Here is a 19,498-nt window from a genome sequence, read left to right on the forward strand (position 1 = left end):
GCATCTAGGAGTTTTGACTTAACATGGTCTGGTAAGGATTGTTCTTTTAACCAGGCATGCCTTCTAATCACTGTTCCAGTCATAGCTGATCTAAAGGAAGCCTCCAGTGCATCAAGCCACATTTTAAGAAATGGTTACTAACCTGCTGAGAGTTATGTACCAAATCCTGAAAGGACTTACGGTCTAAAGGTTCCGGAGAGGACAGTTTTTTATTTAACTGGTCTAACAAAAATTCCTGGTACTGAATCATGTGAAATTGACAGTTTAAGGCCCTGGCTGAAAGAGTAGCAGAAGTATAAACCTTTTTACCCCATCTCTCTAATGCTCTAGATTCCCTTTCAGATGGGAGAGGGTTTTTGGCAGAGGCAGCTGCTACAGCTTTGGGGCCCTGTGAAATGGTTTCGGATCTGCAACAGGAGCCTTATATAAATGGTAGTGTGTGTCCGGAACCCTGTAATATCTGTCAGGCTTGGCAGGGGCCGGAGGAAGAGAATCAGGGGCAGTACAGGCATCATTATATGCATCATCAACAACTGTTAGTACTGGAGGAATGGCTATAGGCCTATGCTGTGGTAAATGTAAAAAGGTCCTAAGCCTTTTCCTTGAATCTGAAAAATCCTGGCCCTGCCATTGAAAATGTTCCCTCACAGCATGTAAGCTTTCCCCAAAAGAAAATTCTTCAGGAGGAGAAGCAGAAGGAATGGAGTCTTCTGCATCAGAATCCTCATAAGGAGAATATGGGCCTTCCTGAGGGTCTGAAATATCTGAGTCATCTGAGGAATAGTCTGTAGAAACAGGTTCCGGGGGTTCAGTTCTAGTTCTCTTATCTGGAGGGGGTTGAGAGGCCCTTCCTGGGTGAGGTTGGGATCCCCTTATCAAAGAAATGAGATCCTCAGCCAGGCTGAGCATTTGGGAACTAGAGGTAGGCCTGTGAGAGGGAGTTTTAGCAGGTAAGGCCTTAGAAGATTTAGCTGCTTTAGCCCTGGAAAAAGCCTTGATAGACATAGATGCAGGGGGCCTAGCAGCTCCACGTGCAGGGGTAGATATGTCTAAAGGAATAGCATCTGATAAATCCTGAGTGCCTACTTCAACAGGGGTAATTTCAGTAGCAGATTCAGCCATGCTCTGTGAGGCCTCGGTTATCGGAGGCATGCTTTCGGCCGAAGGAAGAACTGAGGGCTCGGTTTCAGCCGAAACCGAGACACTCGCGGTTGGCCTAACCGTGGTTTCAGCCGAAACCGCGGACCGCGAGTGTCGGTCCTTTTCCTTACGCTTTTTAGCTAATTGTGTAGTCGGAGTCTCCAACGGCATTTTGCATGCAAAAGCGGGACCAAAAAACTCCTCTGCAAACTCCGACCGACGTCTAAGCGTCCGTTGGTTGAAGGAAGCACAGGCTAGACAAGCTGATACGTCGTGGTCTGGGCCTAGACAAGGAAGGCAGTAAGAGTGGAAATCCTTATGAGGTATTTGTTTCCCACAAGTTAAACAATTATTTACTTTGTCTGACATCGGCTGAGGCAAGAAAGAGTCCCCAACGGGGTACTTAGCTTTTTAGAAATCTTCGGTAGTAGAAATCTCTGGATCTGACCGACCGGCACTTGCGAACAGCTTCTGCTTCGGGCACCACGCGGCAAGAAAGACTGAGGAAAATGGCGTTGGCTGATGCCTTTATACCCAATACACAGCAGCTATGATGTCGGGTGAAGTGCGACATCAGCCGAGGCCAGACCCAGACTTTGGAATCCGGCCGACCGAAGGGCTGCCTGAGGCAGCACAACCCATATGTTAGGACTGCAGATGCATCCTTGAAGGACATCTGCATTCTACACATTTGATCCAGACTCAAAACTACAAATAGGAGAAAAAAAGCCTTTATAAAGCATGGACCTGGTAACTGGAAATACCTACCACACTACAAGAATTGAAAAAAAAAACAGTATATATGCACTTTCAAAATTAATGAATTTGCACTGGAGAAATCTAACTTACTATAGTCAGGCTCCACAACACCCTCTAGCAAATCACTCAATTGTTCAACGTGTTATTTTTTTCTCCTGATGGTTTACATAAATCTAAGTTGATTTTGTACATAACTGTTCTGTGTACATTGTTTTTTCTGATGATTTACACAAGGGTAAACCTAATAAGTAACTGCACAATACTAAAATTGTGTTACTTTATCATTCTGATATCCTCAGGATAGAATCATTTGTTCATGTACTGTAACATATCATCTGCTCTGTCATTCTGGGTCATGGCTGAAAAGAGTCACTGGATCAGCCCAAGTATACAGTCAACATATACAAATAAATACATTTATACCTTATATATCCAAGACTGGGTTCCAGGTGCCTTCTTTCTTCAGGTGCCTTCTTTCTTAGGTGTAAATAAAATTCTTAAATAGAAATGTTTCCCGTTAAGGTATAATATAACCTGTTCTCACTTCCCATGACATCTGTTAAATTTTGGCTGAAATAAATGAGCCTGGCTATTAGGTGGCTGCAGACGGAGGGATCTCTATTGCAATTTCTAACCACACCCTATTTTCAGTAACCAAAGATCTCATCTGTCTCTGGAGACTCAAAAATTAGGCAGTCTGCTAGTTTGGGAAGATGGCTGGGGTAGAGAGGGAAGTAGGAAGATGGTGTCCAAAAGTAATGAAATTCTTGTGCGTGAAGATATGTGGGGTCCACTTCCCTTTCTTTGAGTCCTCTTGCCACTTTCTCTTGCACTGCTACTTAAAGAATTTTCGCTTAACTCCTTTGAAGGGCTTCTGACAGAAGGGCACAAGCCTTGAAGGGCACTTTCTCTAGTACCTTGTAACAGGTAAAAAAAAGTTGTTTTACCCCCTGCAATAAAATTTCCTTTTAATCTTTTAAGTACCTCAGCAGAAGAATTCCCAAAAAGAAAAACTTTCAAGGAAACATTTAAAAATTTTGTCATGAAATCTATTGGAAACTCTGGAGTCTAACCTCAGTGTTTCTGTGCAAAGCCCCTGTAGCTGCAGCTCCTTATTCCTGTATTCACTGCATCATATGAACATTTTTAGTGTGGTGTTTTGTAACTTGGGAAGCAGAAGACTCCAAGTTAAACAAATTAGCTTTAATATCTGAAGACCACTAATGAACTGCTGCATATCAGAAAGAAGGGGAAAAAACAAAGTAGGCACTTTGCCATATGGGTATGGCAGCTAACTACCCTGAAAGCTAAAGTGGAAGCATACACTTTTTTCCCAAACCTATCAAATGCACTGCTGGCTCTCTTACTGGAGACAGGATTAGAAGCAAATAGGTTAGATCCACTATTCCTGCCCACAGAAATCACACACTCAGGATTGCTGGCACCTTATAAATGCTGCCAGGTATTTTAGGTGCAGTGGGTTGAGAGACTCCTCCAAAGCCACAGTACTTAAGGGATGTCCAAGGAATCCAAATGCAAGGGGTCATAATACCATTTTTGTAACTCAAACTCCCCTTCGCTACCATTTAATGTGGTCTTTCATTTTACCAGTGGTGTCCAAAAATAAATATCTTCATCTGGATAACTGCTGTGAAGCATAATCAAATGTCTTCCTCTTAGCCTAGGTAGATAACTGGTCTGGAAGACTGTAAAGACTGCAAAGCCATGAAAAGACCCTAGACAGAGGTACACCAGCTTTCCTGGGTACCCTTCAAACTCGAAGGAGAATTAGAGAAAGAAAAATGTTTAAATTTAAATCTTTCTTTGGGGTTGCTAGTCTGACAGTTAGGGATGACCCAGATGTATAGACTTCCATCAGTAAACCGGCTGATACTTCTTTTACCAGGACTTGATGTATACTTCTCTCTCCTTCAGTCAGGACAAAACAGGGTTCTTCCCTCTTAGTTGAAGGGACAAGAAATCCAGTCAGACTGCGTGTGTGTATTTCCTGGGCCTTAACAGTTTCCTGTGGAGCCCTACCACAGAGATCAGGTAGACCGGTCCTATAGTACAAGGGCTCAGAAACTTTCACAGCTGAACCATCTATCCCAGACAGTTGAAAAGAGGTGGATAAGAGTCTTTTCAGAAGCCTCTTTTAAAATTCTCTCCAACTGAAGAGGAATATTCATCACAAAGGATTCAGAAACCATGGTCATGTGTATCATGACTTCCAGATGACACTAAGAAAAATTTTAAGCTATTAAGCAGACTATAGTTTTGGGAGCAAAAGAAAATCATGCCACAGAACTAGAAATCATGATTCTCCTACAGAGAAAACAATTGTGGGAGTGCCCTTGTAAGGTATTTGCCTACTATATGTGCATTTTCCTTTCTTGGCATACATAAAACTAAACACTTTTCAGAGAAAAAAAGGCAGGTCCCTGATGGTGTACTTATCTGAATACAAAAAGTACAGTTGTATAAAAATCTTACCATAACAGTAGCTGTCCTTTTCACTGTCGCAATATTAATCCCCTCTGGGATCTCCTGCCAAAGATAGCCCAACACTCTGCCAGTACACCAATGCCTTTATTATCCAGAGAGCATCATATGTCAGACATATGCTTCCTGTGCAAGCATAGAGCATAAAGGCGACATATGTACACTCCCAACTCAGAAAGTACAGTTGTGTACACTTACCATAAATGTAAATGCTATAATGCATTCACTGTTGCAGTCCTGACTTGTGGGATTTTCCTGCTGTGAAAGCCCTTGGCTAGCCCAACTACCACAGTAAACATTTCTTTCCTCCTATGGCTGGTGGATGCCCTTCCTGGGCATCAGTACACTTAGGTATAAAAGGAGCCAGCCTACACCAGTGTAACAGTTTTTTCTTGCACCTTAGAATATAGGAGCCCCCAGGATGAAATACAAACAAGGGACAAAGGTAGAAAAAAAGGTCTGCAGGGTAAACACCCAGGGGGTCCTCTGGATAGTGCAGAAAACAGAAGCAGACTATTACTATAGGTAAAAAAGGGGGAAGGAGGGAAAGAAAAAAAACTGCAACAAAGAATACATTGGAACATCTACCTTTATGGTAAGTGTGCACAAAGTACAGTTTTGCACCTACCATAAATGTAGATGTCCGATAGATATGCAACTGCAGTCCTGACATATGGGTTGTCCTGCCTCAGGCAGCCCTTCGGTCAGCCAGATTCCAAAGTCTGGGTCCGGCGTCGGCCGATGTCACCTCCTCCCCGACGTCAGAGCGGCTGGAGTATAAAGGCATCCGCTGACGCCATCTTCTTCAGTGTTTCTTGCCCCAGATGCCAGGTGCCCTCCAAGGAAGGCTAAATTTTGTGAATGTATAAGCAAAAAATTCCAGACATGCACAACAGTAATAAACAGATACACCATAACAGATATCCCCAGCTAAAAAGGAGAGGGGGAATGGACCCAAGGAAAAAAGCAGAGGGGTAGGAGGGAGGGAAAACCTGACTGCAGTTGCATATCTATCGGACATCTACATTTATGGTAGGTACAAAACTGTACTATGTCCTTCAAGAATGCAACTGCAGTCTTGACATATGGGTTGAATACCATAGCCAAGCTGGGGGTGGTAGGATCTAAGCAAGGGATGGTGTAGCTAAAAGACCCTGCAGGACTGCAGAAGCAAAGCCTGCTCGGGATCTGGAGTATAAAGGCAGGTTGTAGTGTTTGGTAAATGTATGCACGGAGCTCCATGTAGCAGCCTCTAGAATGCCCTTTGTAGCCACTCCTCTTAGAAAGGCTGTGGATGTGGCTATAGCTCTGGTTGAGTGTGGCCTAATATTGGCTGGCACACCCTTTCCATGGAAGGAGTAACAGAATCTGATGCAGTGTCCAATCCATTTTGAAAATGTTTGTTTGGAGACTGCCTTTCCTTGCACTCCGGCAGCATAGGCTACAAGTAGTTGGTCAGACTTCCTGGTGGTCTTTGTTCTGTCCAAGTAGTAGCGTAATTGTCTGTGTATGTCTAAAGTATGCAGCAGCTTTTCCCCTTTATTTTGATGATTGGGAAAGAAAGTAGGCAGGTGAATTGCTTGATTTAGAGACACCCTGGATATCACTTTTGGCATGAATGAAGGATTACAAGGATTTCAGAAGCCTCACTAATGGTGGAAGGACTGGTCTGGATGTCCACAGTGAGCAGAGGTTCCCCTAGTTGTCAGCATCCGATGTTTGCATTACCTCAATGGACATGCTTTCAGATCTTCGTTTTGTAGTCTCTGGAACGGTACTCGCTATACCAGTTGGCCGGTTCCGTACATTCCTCCAGTTGAACCTCAGCCACAGGGAGAACTTCGGGTGGAAGAGGTGCAGCAGTAGGCTCAGGCCTGGTAACTTTGGTGGTCTTTTTTTGGTGGCTCAGCGGTATAGAAGGTGGTTATCAATTTTCATTAAAGACGAATATACCTTCAGATTGGTCAAATAGCATGATTCCCTGGAGATACTTCAGGTGCAATTAACTGCTTGCGGGACACCTACCCAAGTCATTGCCAGCTACAGGACCCATTCCATGAATCAAGACACCCACTCTGCCTATTTGGACCTACTTCAGTCTATCAGAATACATCCGAACACCATAGTTTTGGGTGACTAACTACCCATCCATTGACTGGGTAAATTACTTGTGCTCAAACTCACTTGCCCAAAATGCTCTTCAACTAACTCCAATGCCCTGGACCAGCTGGTTGACACAGCCACAAGGGGTGCCAACATCCTGGATTTGGTGTTTACAAATACGGGGGACCATTGTAGCACCCCCACTGCGAGATCTTCCCTGGTGAGATCTGACCACAGATCAGTCTCATCGGAAGTAATTATCACACCTGAACCCTCCCCGCCCAACTAAACTTAAAATTTCTCCAAAGCAGATTATAACCTCTTACAGGATGGTATAAATAGCTTTGCAGTACCTCCCCCCTCAGACGGAACTGGCAACTATGCAGAGTTAAGCAGGTGTTTGTATAAAGGACTGGTGTAGAACTGCATTGATTTGGCCATACCTGATAGGATCAAAACAAGCTCAAGGAAGGGTAAACCTGCCTGGTGGACAACTGCCATTAACAAGCTTTACAATAAGAAGAAGAAACTGCTTTCCAAGAGTAAGGGGGAGTGAGCCCTAAACTGGAAACACTCCCTCATCAGCTTAAACAAGCGAATAAGACTTCTTTTGAAGTCTTCCAAAGCAAAACATGAATCTAAATTAGCTTCCTTAACTAAAGACAACTACAAGGCGTTCTTTAGTTACATCCGTAACCTAAAAGGAAAGGCCCAGATTTGTACCGAATTGGTAGCTAATGATACTGCATATACTGAGCCTGTGGACATAACTAACCTGTTGGCCAACAGATTAGGTGTAAACTTCACTCCCCTATCCTCACCACATGTACCCCCTGACATTCTTGCCACCCATACACTACCTTGCATCTCTAAAGAGTAGGTCATCAAAGCCCTCTCCAAGGCCAGAAACACAGCATTTAAAGGACCTGAAAATCCCAGGCTGTGTCCTACATGAGCTCCAACAAGAATTAGCAACACCATTGGGTACTCTTTTGAATCACGGTCTAAGCACCAGCTTCATTCCAGCTGAATGGAAAACGGTCACAGTTATTCCCTTGCACAATGGTGGTGCTTCCACTAACCCTGGGAAATACAGACCTATTAGCCTGACTAGCCTCATGTGCAAGGCCATGCAGTGAATCATCATGGGCCTTAAAGAAATAGGTAATATCCAAACACTTGCCCTTACTCAGTTTGGATTTGTCAAGGGGCGATCATGTCTGCTAAACCTGATGGACTTTGAGACGGTCACAAAGGTCCCGGATGAGGGGAAATCTGTGCATACAGCCTACCTAGACTTAGCCAAGGCATTTGACACTATCCCGTACTGAGGCCATCATTGACAAACTCACCCACCTAGGTATCAACCCTTATATCGTTACATGGGTCGTTAACTGGCTCAATGATAGAGCCCATATAGTCAAAATAGGGGAATCCACCTCCAATAGCAGACCTATAACCAGTAGTCTTCCACAGGGATCAGTTGTGGGACCTCTACTGTTTGGAATCTCTCTTTCTCAATTTGAAGCAAAAACTAAAGGTCCGTGGCTGACAAAGTTTGCTGATGACTGCAAACTGGGAGCGGTCAGACTCTCCAAATGTCCACATCCTACAACAAGGACTTAAACAAATGACAAAGTTGTGGCCTTAAACTCTATGGAAAAAAATGCATCATCCCTTTCGGTAAGGGCAATGTTCCCGTTAACTATCACATCAACACCTTAAGTACGCACTCAGTGGTGAGAGACCTGAACACACAGGTTGACAGCAACCTCACCTTTGACCACCATGTCTCCGCAGTGGTAAGAAGGGCATTCTATATTGCTTATCTCATAAGGGCATTGCCTCCAGAAAAAAAAAGTTACTCTTCTCTGTATTCTTCCCTCATCAGGCCAATGACAGAGTACAACACTCCTTTTGGTACATACCTTTCAAATGCACCTGCAGCAACTGCAGAGACCACAAAGTTTCTTCATATGGAAAATTCTAGGTCTTCAGCATCTGTCCTATGTGGATCGCCTGAAATCACTGTCACTTATTGTTTCATACAGACTACTCAGAGGCAATCTCTGCCTTGCATACAAGGGAATCTCTGACCCTGCTTTATTGGAAATGCTGAATCTCAGTAAGTCAAATGGTATATGGGTTACTTGCTCTAAAGACCTTGAGGGACAGATTTGTCTCCCAGAGGTCATCGCAACTTTGGAACAGACTCCCACTTAATGTCATACAGAGCACCTCACTGGCCCTCTTCAAAGCAGTCTGGCCGATTGGCTGGGTAACCATACATTCACCCCGGGGGTTCCACCCATGTCCCTCTGGGACAGGAGCAATAGGTGCTGATCATGAAAATAAGGGCAGAACTTGGTTAGGCTTGCAAGGGCCCTAGGGCCATTAGCCTAGTAACTGCCCATGATCATAAGTAAGGTAGGGTCCCCTCCTCAAACACAGACCCCTCCTGGTCAGAATCCTCATCTGAATCAGGAGGTACAGAGAAAACTTCAGGGGTAGGATCCCTCTTCCTTTTCCTTGGGGAAGACACCAAAGGGGACTGCCTAGGTGTAAGTAGAAGAGGTCCTCAGCTAACCTGACCAAGTCTTGCTGATAACTTGGTGAGTGGGAACCTAGGCATAGGGCCTGAGGTAGAACTCTTCTTTGAGGGTCAAGCTTTAGCCTTGGGCCTAGGTACAGCTGCCATTTTAACAAAAGTCTCTTATCTTAGTAAGACACAACAGATGCAGGCTGACACCTCGAAGGAACATTGCCTGGTACACGATCACTCTTCAGTAGCTAAAGTCTGCTGAGCAACTCTGGACACACCCAACGAAATTAAGGTCAAGGCCTGTGGAAATGAGGAGGGACCAGACAGCATGTTGGAATCCATAAGGGTCTTGACAGGGGCCTGCGCCACCACTTCGGTCACAGAATTGACTGCCAAAACACCTCACCTTCCTCAGTGATAACAAGCCAACGGGGACTGGTAGACGGTGAATAGTCATCATCCGAGGCCCTAAGCCTGGGTCATTTTTGGTCTTAAACTTAGGGAGCTCAACTTTGGGATGACCTGCAGATGCCAAATGATGCACAGAAGATTGCAAACTAAGACACACAGCTAAAATTTTGGCCCTATGCCCAATAGTCTTAGAATTGAAACGGGCACAAAAATGATGAGGGACATCTGGCAGGTGATACAAAGTATGAAAGTCTCGGTGTGGGATTTGCTTACCACAGTGGAGACAACTGTTAACCTTATCTGACATCAGTTAAGGCAAGAAAGAGTTCCCCAATGGGTTACTTCGCTTTAGAAAACTTCACTGTGGTGCGGACTGACTGATGCACTGAAACACTTCTTCAGGCTCCAACGGCAAGAAAAGACTGATGTAATGGCATCAGTTGGCTCTCTTTATACTCAACAGTACTGACTTTAGGGAAGGGTGTATGGCAGCCTTATGAGGAGGCAGATATTTTACTCTGGTAGTCAGGCTGGTCAAGGGCTTCTACAGCAGGAAATTCCACAAGTCAGGACGGCAACAGTGAAACACGAAGAACATCTGAAGTGCCTCAGGAAAACTGACTCCCAGTGCAAAGGACGACACGTACATCCAAAAAAAAGGAAGGACAGGAACTTCGACAGTAGAAAAATATCGCCCATGCAAAATTAACAGAAAAGTGGGTAGGAGGGAGGGAGTGAATAATGCAACAGTGAAAAGGACATCTACTGTTATGGTAAGATTTTACACAACAATAGTACATGTCCTTCCATATCACTGTTGCAGTATTCATCACCTCTGGGAAAGTACAAAGGATAAAGTGAAGTCAGGGAGGAAGAAGGCAAGGAGCCATCCTCCACAAACCCATACAAGATGGCCTTGGTGTAATCTTCCCTGGCCCTGGAAATTAAGTCCAATTTGTAATGGCTTGAGAAAGTGTGAACCGAAGACAAAGTAGCAGCTTCAAGGATGGAGCTGGTGTCCAGTTCTTTGAAGAAAGCCCCTAAGGAGGCCACTGCTCTAGTAGAATGAGCCCTCACAGAAGCAGACAACTGCTTACCATGGAAAAAAAAAAGAAAAGAAAAATGGCCTTGGAAATCCAGGAGGGGATGATTTGATAAACTGCAACACCAAAAGAGAAGAGATAAAAAGCTGATCATATTTATGAAAGGCCTTTGTTTTGTCGAGATAATGCGCTAATCCTGGATGAACCTCTCCTCAACCTGCCCCATCTTGCTCATGTACTAATCTAAAATGAACCTCTCTTTCAAAACCATCTACCTTTCCATTTCCTGCAAAAGTACTCTTAGCTCCCTTTAGATCAGTACTTCATTCTATTATCTGTTCCTAAATTTGCAACAAAATATTTATATACATGCTCTTTCTTACCTCCATCTCCACCCTCACTTCCATCAATGTTAATGTTTTACTCTATATCATAATCCCTCTACTTCTCTCGGACATCACTATTCCACCTCTTATCACCACATTCCTCTAATTTTTTTTTTTAAAAAATTACCTCTTCTCTCTCCACACTCATCACATGCCATTACCATCAACTTTGCTTCTTTCACCCTCTTGGAATATTACATTTTAATGTCCTAGCATAATTATTCTTTGTAAAACTGCTCTTCTGTGACATGCTATGTAAATATCTTTAAACTTTTCATTGGTATGAATATCTTACTATAGTATGTGCATGCAATTTTTGTGTGTGTTACTTTTTTGCATCTGGAGCTTTTCTCCCTGGGCTGCCGCTGAAAATGGGTACTTCTGACCCAGTAAACAAATATGAATGAATGAATGAATGAATAAATAATCTAAGCTGTTCCAGGAAAACCCACAGTATGAAGAATAGTCTGACTAGCAGATTGTGGAGAAGGGGAAAAAAAAAGGAAGAAGCTGGATGGACTGATTAAGTGACAACTCAAACTACTTTGGGCATAAACTAAGGATCTGTACAGAGACAACCCCTGTATCTGTGAAAAAACAAAAAAAGGAAGGACCACCATCATGGCCTGTGGTTCAGATACCCTTCTAGCAGAGGTTAGAGCAACCAACAAAAAAAAGTCTTCCAGGTACAATGTTGCCAAGGAGGATAAACGTGGCAGGCTCAAAAGGAGCCAGAGTTAGCTTTTCAAGGACAAAATTAAAATCCCAAGGAGGAGGAATGGCCTTTCTTGGGGGGTCCTAATATGGCAGGCACTTTTAAGAAACTGCTCGACCTCAAACCTAGAGGCCAAAAGAGGAATAAGTGGCAGACTTGCAGAAATGGATGACAAGTGGGCCTTCAGTGAAGAACATGCCAAGCCAGCATGCAGTAGTTCACAGACAGGACGGAAACAAGACATTACAGAAAAAGCGTCCCAGTGATGTTTGAAATACCAAATAGAAAATATCCATTTGGACATGTATGAATTTCTGGCATTGGGTTTCCTGGCCTCCTGCAGGACTAGAAGTTTGTCCTCAGAAAACTGAGGTCAGAAAGGAATTAAAACCCCATCACCCAAAGCATCAGCTGCAGAGTGGACAGATGAGGGTGGAGAGTTCTCTTGGCCTGTGTGAGCAGATCCATGCAGTGAGGTAACTTGTGATGACTGCCCCTGGCTAGATGGAATAAAAGGGGGAACAAGTGCTGTCTTGGCCAAAAGGGAATAAGACTTTTCGGGAGTCTTTTTTGATTTTGTGAAGGATGCTTGGAAGAGAAGGGGAGAAAAGGCATACAGAAACATTCCCTTCCAAGAGAAAGACATGGTGTCCACCTTCCATGCTGAAGGACTTGGGGAAGCTGGAAAAGAACTGAGGGAACTGCCTGCTCAGAGGGGAGGAAAAAAGATCTACATGAGGAATACCCCACTGATGAACTATGTCCAGAGACATCCCTGAGAAGCATCCATTTGTGAGGCTGTCCTGGACCTGCAGAGAAAATCTGCCACAAGAGATTGTGCTCTGGAGGTTTACAGGCTGCCTATAGGGTGACCTGCAGAGTACTGACTATTTCCCATGCTTGTAAGGCTAATCTGCAAAGAAGGTAAGACCTTTTTCCCCTGTTTGTTTGATGTACCACATGACTGCGGTATAGTCTGTGTAAACCTTCAAGGGACCTGGGACCCACAGCTCATGGAAAACTTAAGGGCCAGAATGACAGCCCACATTTCCTTAATGTTGATGTGATTTGTCCTCTGCTGAGGTGACCAAATCCCTTGCACCTTTTCAGGATGCCTGAAGTGGCTCCCCACCCCTGCTCTGACGCGTCTGCGAAGAGTTCCTGAGACGACTAAGGAGGCTGAAAAGGAGCACCTGGCTTGAGAGATACAGACTGAATAGACCAGTGAAATTCTAGTTTGAAACAAGGAAGCAAAGGAACTAGATGGTTCAGCGGGTGGTGTGCTGAAGCCACATTGATTTTAGGTACCACTGAAGCTTCCTCGTATGAAGTCTGGCCCAGTGGAACATTGTTATGGTGGAGGCCATGAACCCCAGAGCCCTGAGGAACTCCCTGCCTGTAAGAGAGGACAGGGGAAGCAGGGACAGAAAATAATTTGAGGGACAAAATCTTGGAGGCAGTAACAGAGGTCAGCATTTCGAAGAGTATGAACTTGCATCCTAAGAAAATATGATCCTGTGAGGGAGTCAACATTAACATTTTAAGGTTGAAAGTAAACCCAAGGCTGTGGAACAGAAGCTGGGTAAAATAATGATCCTGCACCAGCTTACAATGGGATGCAGCCTTAAGCGAGAGGTCATCCAGATAAGGAAATCTCTGAATGAAACCTGCAAAAAGCAACTACAAGGACTTGACATTTGAACACCCTTGGAGCTGTTGAAAGCCCAAACAGCAAAGCAGAGAACTGAAAAATGAGAGGAAGAAATGGAGAAATGCAATAATTTCCTGAATGGAGGGTGGAAAGGAATGTGAAGATAAGCGTCCTTCAGATCCAAGGAAACCAATAAGGCCTGTGGGAGCAACAGAGGAAAAAGTTTGAAGCGACAGAATTCAAAAGAAGGCACTATGAAAAAGGTGTTCAGAAAAGATAGATCCAGGGTAGGTCTCAAAGATCTCTTTCCTGGGGAAGAGAAACCCTGGAATAAAAACCTAAACCACTCCGTCTGTGAAACCAGTTGAATGGGACCCTGGTCCAGCTGGCTCTGCAATATCCCTGGAAAATGAGGAAGCTGTTCTGCTGTGGAGTTGAGGAATACTGGAAAAGGATGGAAGGGACTTCGAAGTCAAAGTAACCCAGTCAAATAATGGAGAGAACCCAGGTGTCTGTGATAATCAACTGTCAAACTGGGAAAGAAAGAGAAAGCCTGAGACACAACAGAATCTGGTCAAAAGGAAGGGAGGATGGAGAGTCAGATGGCTGCAGATTTGTCAGTAAATGACCCTTGTGATGAACATCCACAGCTGCTTTGGCGGAAGAGGGGCTACCTAGAAAGGTTGTTTTGCTCTGCTCTGATCTTAAGTAACATCTTGGCAATTAAAAGGATTAGTATATAGCAGTTCTCCCTTCCAAGAGGCGTGTGAAAGGCATTCACTGTACCGGCTTTTTCTTCATGAAAATCTGGAACAAATCTTTAAAGCAAGCAATTTGTTTGAAAAAATTCAACTAGGGGAATCTCACACTTGCTTCAAGGACTCTCTTACAATTTAAAGAGAAAAAAATATTGAAGCATCAGAACAAAACAGACATTAAAGAGGTGATCTGTGAAAAGGCCAGATACTGCAAGTTCTGGATCCCTAGAACCCAAAGAGGAATGGAAGCCTTTCCTTTTTAATGGGGTGAACAACTCCCATGAGGAGAGATGAGATATCCATGTTTTAATTTTGTCGGGCTATCACACAATACACAGAAAATACTTATGAGGTGATCATCAGTAGATCAAATTAACCCATCGTTAGGCATAGGGCCTAGCCCAATGAAGTACAGGCATTCTTTCTGGTTGGAAGGAACATCTTCCAAGAACACAGCCTTACAGGGTCCCTTATCCAAAGAGTAGAGGGTATATTTTTCATTCACAAATTACTGTAGATGCTGGTAAATATCCACAAGGATAGACACCTGCTGTAAGTGCACAAAACAGTACCTAGCCTAGACATTTTGCACTTCTTGAACAAAGGCCTGCACAGCCGCATAAGAGTTCACACTATCTGCATCTGGATTAAAAGGTGAGGATCCAGATGAAATGAAGCATCTGACTGGGGGGCAGACAAGGCAACACCTTACTGGATCCAACATCCTCAAAGCCTTAGCAGGACTACTTACAACCCATCTCATGCTTTCACCCGCTTACTCCAAGCACAAACTTCTTTAGCCACTTTTTCTATACTAAGTCTTTTCTGGAGACTTGTGCTTTTGGCCGCTTGTCGAGGGCTCCCTCTTGCTATAGGACAGACATGTGAATCCAACCACCACAGGTATGAAAAGGGGTGGGGGGGGGGGGGCGCGACTTACGCAACATGCCAAAGCCCTACAGCTAAATTATTTTTTTTTCCTTACCTTGCAATGTGGTGTTTGTATTAGTTTAATATACGTCTGCTGGCAGCAATAATTTCATTAACGTACACTTCACTTAAGGCTAGAACAGTGCGACAATAAAGGGGCCAAAATTACAACAAACCTCACCAATGCACCAAGAGAGAGGCATTTGTTTTACACAACAGATCAGAAACCAGGGGAAACATTTGCAGCTTATATAACTTACTTGAGAAACCGAGCTAAAACGTGTCTGTTTGGTGATTTAAAAGATGAGCTGACAAAGGACAGGCTTGTATGTGGTATTAACAGTGCTGTTGTGAGAAAGATTTTAATTCATGACAGTGATTTAACATTGAGCAAGGCCATAGAGTTTGCCAAATCCATGAGGTGACAGAAAAACACAAGTATGCTTGCGAGTAACAAGAGCATGGTTTCAGTTGGTTCCAGAGCACATGCAGATAAGTATGCAACACGTGACAAACAAAAGCAGGCCTAAGCATGTGGCAGCTACAGGGTTTCCAAAGAAGGCGCGCAGCTTTCCAGAAAGTTCTAAGAAAGGAGCTCACATAAGCTCAGTGCAGTATAAGCATGAATCAGCAAAACCTAAATCTAGCTTTACTGTTAACTGTCGCAATCGTTGCCCGAATCATGAGTCTAAGAGAGAGAAGTGCTTAGCATATGCTCAGCAATGTCACAAGTGTAAAAAATGGAATCATTTCCAAAAGTTTTGCAAAATAAAGTAATCCTCACACAGTTGTAAAGAAAGGTCGTACAAAAAAGCAAGTTGATCAAGTACAGCCGAAGCAGTCAGCTTTCGATGTAGATGGTGTATCAGTGCTCAGTGAAACACTTGAAGCAGTGAACTTAACAAGAAGTGAAGTATTTTGTACCATCTGGATTAATGTAAAATCCACAGAGCTCAAAGTAGACACTGGTTCAAAGTGTAATGTTACATCAGCAGACACATTTGTTAGAGTGAGACCTAACGAACAAACTCAATGTAACCAGTAGTGTGAGGCTTTGTTGCTTATGGAGGTGAAGAAATTCAAACCCAAGGTTCAGTGATGCTTTCATGTTATTTGGCCGAGAACTGTTAACTTATTCTATGTAGTCTGAAGATCAGTGCAATCTTTATTGGGTCTCAAAGGTAGTTTAAGAATGAACCTGCTTTCTTTTGCTAAAGAAGTTCATCTCATAAATGCATTTCCGAGTTCCAATTTTTCAGAAACCATTTTCTCAGAGTAAGCTGTTTTTGATGACAAATTGGGTAAACTTCCAGTCGTGTATTCCATGAAGTTAGACCCAGAGGTCACTCCAGTATTCAGCCTAGCAAGCAGAGTTCCAAAAGTTATGCAAGACAAAGTTAAAGCTCAGTTGTATAAAATGGTGCAGCAAGGTGTGATTTGTCCAGTCACAGAACCAACAGAATGGGTGTCCATCCATGGTAGCCACTCACAAAAAAGGCTCAGATGAAATCAGAATATGCATCGACCCAAGAGATTTGAAAAAAGCATTAAAAAGTTTGTATCATCCAATGTGCACAGTCAAAGAGGCTGCAGCTCGAATACCAAATGTGTCTATTTTCTGTTTTGGATGCAGAGAGTTCATATTGGGAAGTGATGCTTCCTCATTTCCAACTACTTTTGGTACTCCATTTGGCAGACACAGAGGCCCAAGGATGCCATTTGGAATAAATTCTGCAAGTGAAGTCTTCCAGTGTGCAATGGAGCAAATTTTTTTCAGGTTTTCCATGTGCCATAATAGTAGATATCTATTGGATGGAGGCAATGGCGAAGCAGAGCATGACAGAAACCTAAAGAAGATTCTAGACATAGCACGTGAAGTAAACTTGAAGCTCAGTCCTCTGAAGTGCAAATTTAGACTTCCAGAAGTTACGTATGTAGGACATTTGTTTATGAGTACAGGCTTGAGACCAGACCCGACCAAACCAGCAGCTATTCTTGAAATGTGCAAACTCTATAAACACAGTAGGAATTAGCTTTGGCCAACAGATAATGGAATAAGCAGTACTCTTCCCCCCAAAAACTTACTTTGCCAGCATGGAAGCTGGAATGAATACAGAACCCTGAGAGGATGAAAAGTCCTTTCAGAAAAAGGCTCACCTCTGAAAAAGCTTATCCAAGCTCACTGTTAACCCTTTAACTTCTTTGCCCATGTGATAGTGCTCAGTTTAAGATCTGAAGCTGAACATACTAAAACATCTTACCTTTCCCTTATGGGATGAACTATCAACTACAGCCATCCACATTGGTGGGTAGGTTCTCCTTCAAAACATCTAAAACTCATAACATCTAAAATCAAAACATCGAGACCATAACATCGAATTTCATAACATCTAAAATGCATATGTAATAGTGCGTCATCAAACGTGTACATTTTATAGTTTAATCTGTTAATCTTGTGGTATAACTATGAGATGTTATAGTTATTTATATAATGTAACAATTTATACTATTTAAATAGTGTTTATTTTGCCACTCTGTGTTTTTTAGGCCATACAGGTAAGTGATATAGACATTGTGTGTACATTCTTTATGGTGATCGTGACAGTGGGGTTAGGAAATTAATTTTTTTCCCCACTGTAGTCTGAGAAACGTAGGAAAAAGTGTGTTTGTTAGTTTGGTGTTATATGTGGAGGGGATGTTATTTTCATGTTATTTGTAGTGTTTGATGTTGTGATGCACATTTTAGATGTTATGAAATTCATTATGGATTTTAGATGTAATGGTTTCGATGTTATGATTTTAGATGTCATGGGTTTTAGATGTTTTGAAGGAGAACCAGTGGGTAAGGAAGGAAAGGAGAAGTTTCTCCTACTGATGTCAACAAACAGATGGGTTTAGCTGAACACCTAACATTTACTGCAGTGCTTTACATCACATTCCTCCCCAACACAATACAATGTTTCAGTACAGGTGTTGGCTGGTTACTAGCTAGCCACATGGAAATAATTTGCTTCTACACATTGAGTTTGAGGAATGTTTCACCAAGATGCATCATGACTAATATCAGACATGTGCAAGCAGAAAGTACTATCTGATTTAGGGGCTGCACAATGTGTGCAAGAATCTGGCATTTTCTTGAAAGCAAGGGATTTCTTATTGAATTATGAAAGGATAAACCTACCACCTAATCAATCAACTATCAAAAAAAGCCTTGACCAATTCCAATAGTTACTGGCTGCAGAAGGCCTCCAAAGTCAGAGCAATAAAGACACAGCGACAGAATTACAGAATCCTAGGTGGGATCCAAGAAAAATGGATAACAAAATGAATGCTGAAAAACAAAAAGGGAATAATGTCAAACTGAATAAAATAAAATGGTAAATAATAATACAATTTCCTTAGTAGGCATTGCACATTTGTTAAGTCACATAACTAAAATATTTGAAAAACTGATGTAACACTACTTCAACCTGTACAGATCAATACTTCAAAACATATTTAATACACTTACCTTTATCTGATAAACACTCAGTCCATTCATCCAAGCAACAAAGCGAGACAAAGTTGTTTTTCCAGCACCACTAACTCCAATCAGCAGCAAATGACCTTGTGGCTGGCGGAAAATACTGAATAAAAAACAGAACATCTTTGTTAGGTAAGTAAATCAAGAGCAAAAGGTGAACCATTTCAGACAATTCTGTGTTTTAGAATTATTTCTACAACACTATCATGATAGGATTATTCTCACTGAAGGCAAATGCTTGTTGTATATAACTTGACACATCTGTGGAGAGGAACAAACACGAGAAGCTGCAGAGAATTTATCCAACTCCAGTACTAAACAAATTAACAACTTTAAGAGCATCTGAATCACCACATCCTAATTGTTCTTTTGAGCTGTCAGTCGACAGGAGATCACGCATCAGTTTAATGTTAGCAAGCAGACTTTTTTTTGGCCGTCTACAGCATCAGCTGCAAATGTTTCAGACTGCCCAGTGAAACATCCAAATTCTCTTAGCTCTCTACTAAGAGAGTAAATACGGACTCAATGTAAAGGGACAAAAAAAGAAAACAAAATATTCATTCTGAAATTCTCTAAAGGGAACCAAAGAAAAGGCATGGGAAGAGGGCACCTACTGACATATGCTCTCTGAAATCTAACTAAGTACAGGCTATTTAACATTACAGTATGCACACAACTTTATCTTACATGACCTACTCTATTCACTTTAGCAGTAAGACCAAGTCCACAACTCATCCTCCTAGGTGGCATAAAGGTAGAATAATTTAGTGAACGGCAGATCCAAGCACCGACCTGGACCTGGAAATAGCATCCAAACTATAGTTTCTTGCAAAAGTGTGACAGCCAGTGTCGCAGTAGTGCAAATATCAAAAGTGCAATATTTTTGAAAGGCTTGAGTACTAGCCACCCCTCTTGATGAATACCCTTTAGGTTTAAAAGGTAAACGTTTATTACATTTTTGATATCAAAAAGAGCCAGGTTCAAGGTTGACAGATCCAAGACGGGTCTGAGGTCCCCCGTCTTTTTTGGCACTAA

At 42.7% G+C, this 19,498-nt stretch overlaps 1 protein-coding gene across 1 annotated transcript in view; it reads right to left on the reverse strand.

Moving 5' to 3' along the window:
- The window catches only part of DYNC1H1 (dynein cytoplasmic 1 heavy chain 1), a 3,754,902-nt gene that overhangs the window by 1,422,151 nt on the left and 2,313,253 nt on the right, over positions 1-19,498 (reverse strand). Inside the window, exon 57 of the mRNA XM_044073590.1 lies at positions 18,452-18,566. Within this exon, the coding sequence (XP_043929525.1) occupies positions 18,452-18,566 (115 nt within the window). The remainder of the gene's footprint in view (positions 1-18,451; positions 18,567-19,498) is intronic.

This window comes from Protopterus annectens, chromosome 6.part0, assembly GCF_019279795.1.
Source record: "Protopterus annectens isolate FY-2018-M chromosome 6.part0, PAN1.0, whole genome shotgun sequence".
Taxonomy (NCBI): domain Eukaryota; kingdom Metazoa; phylum Chordata; order Ceratodontiformes; family Protopteridae; genus Protopterus; species Protopterus annectens.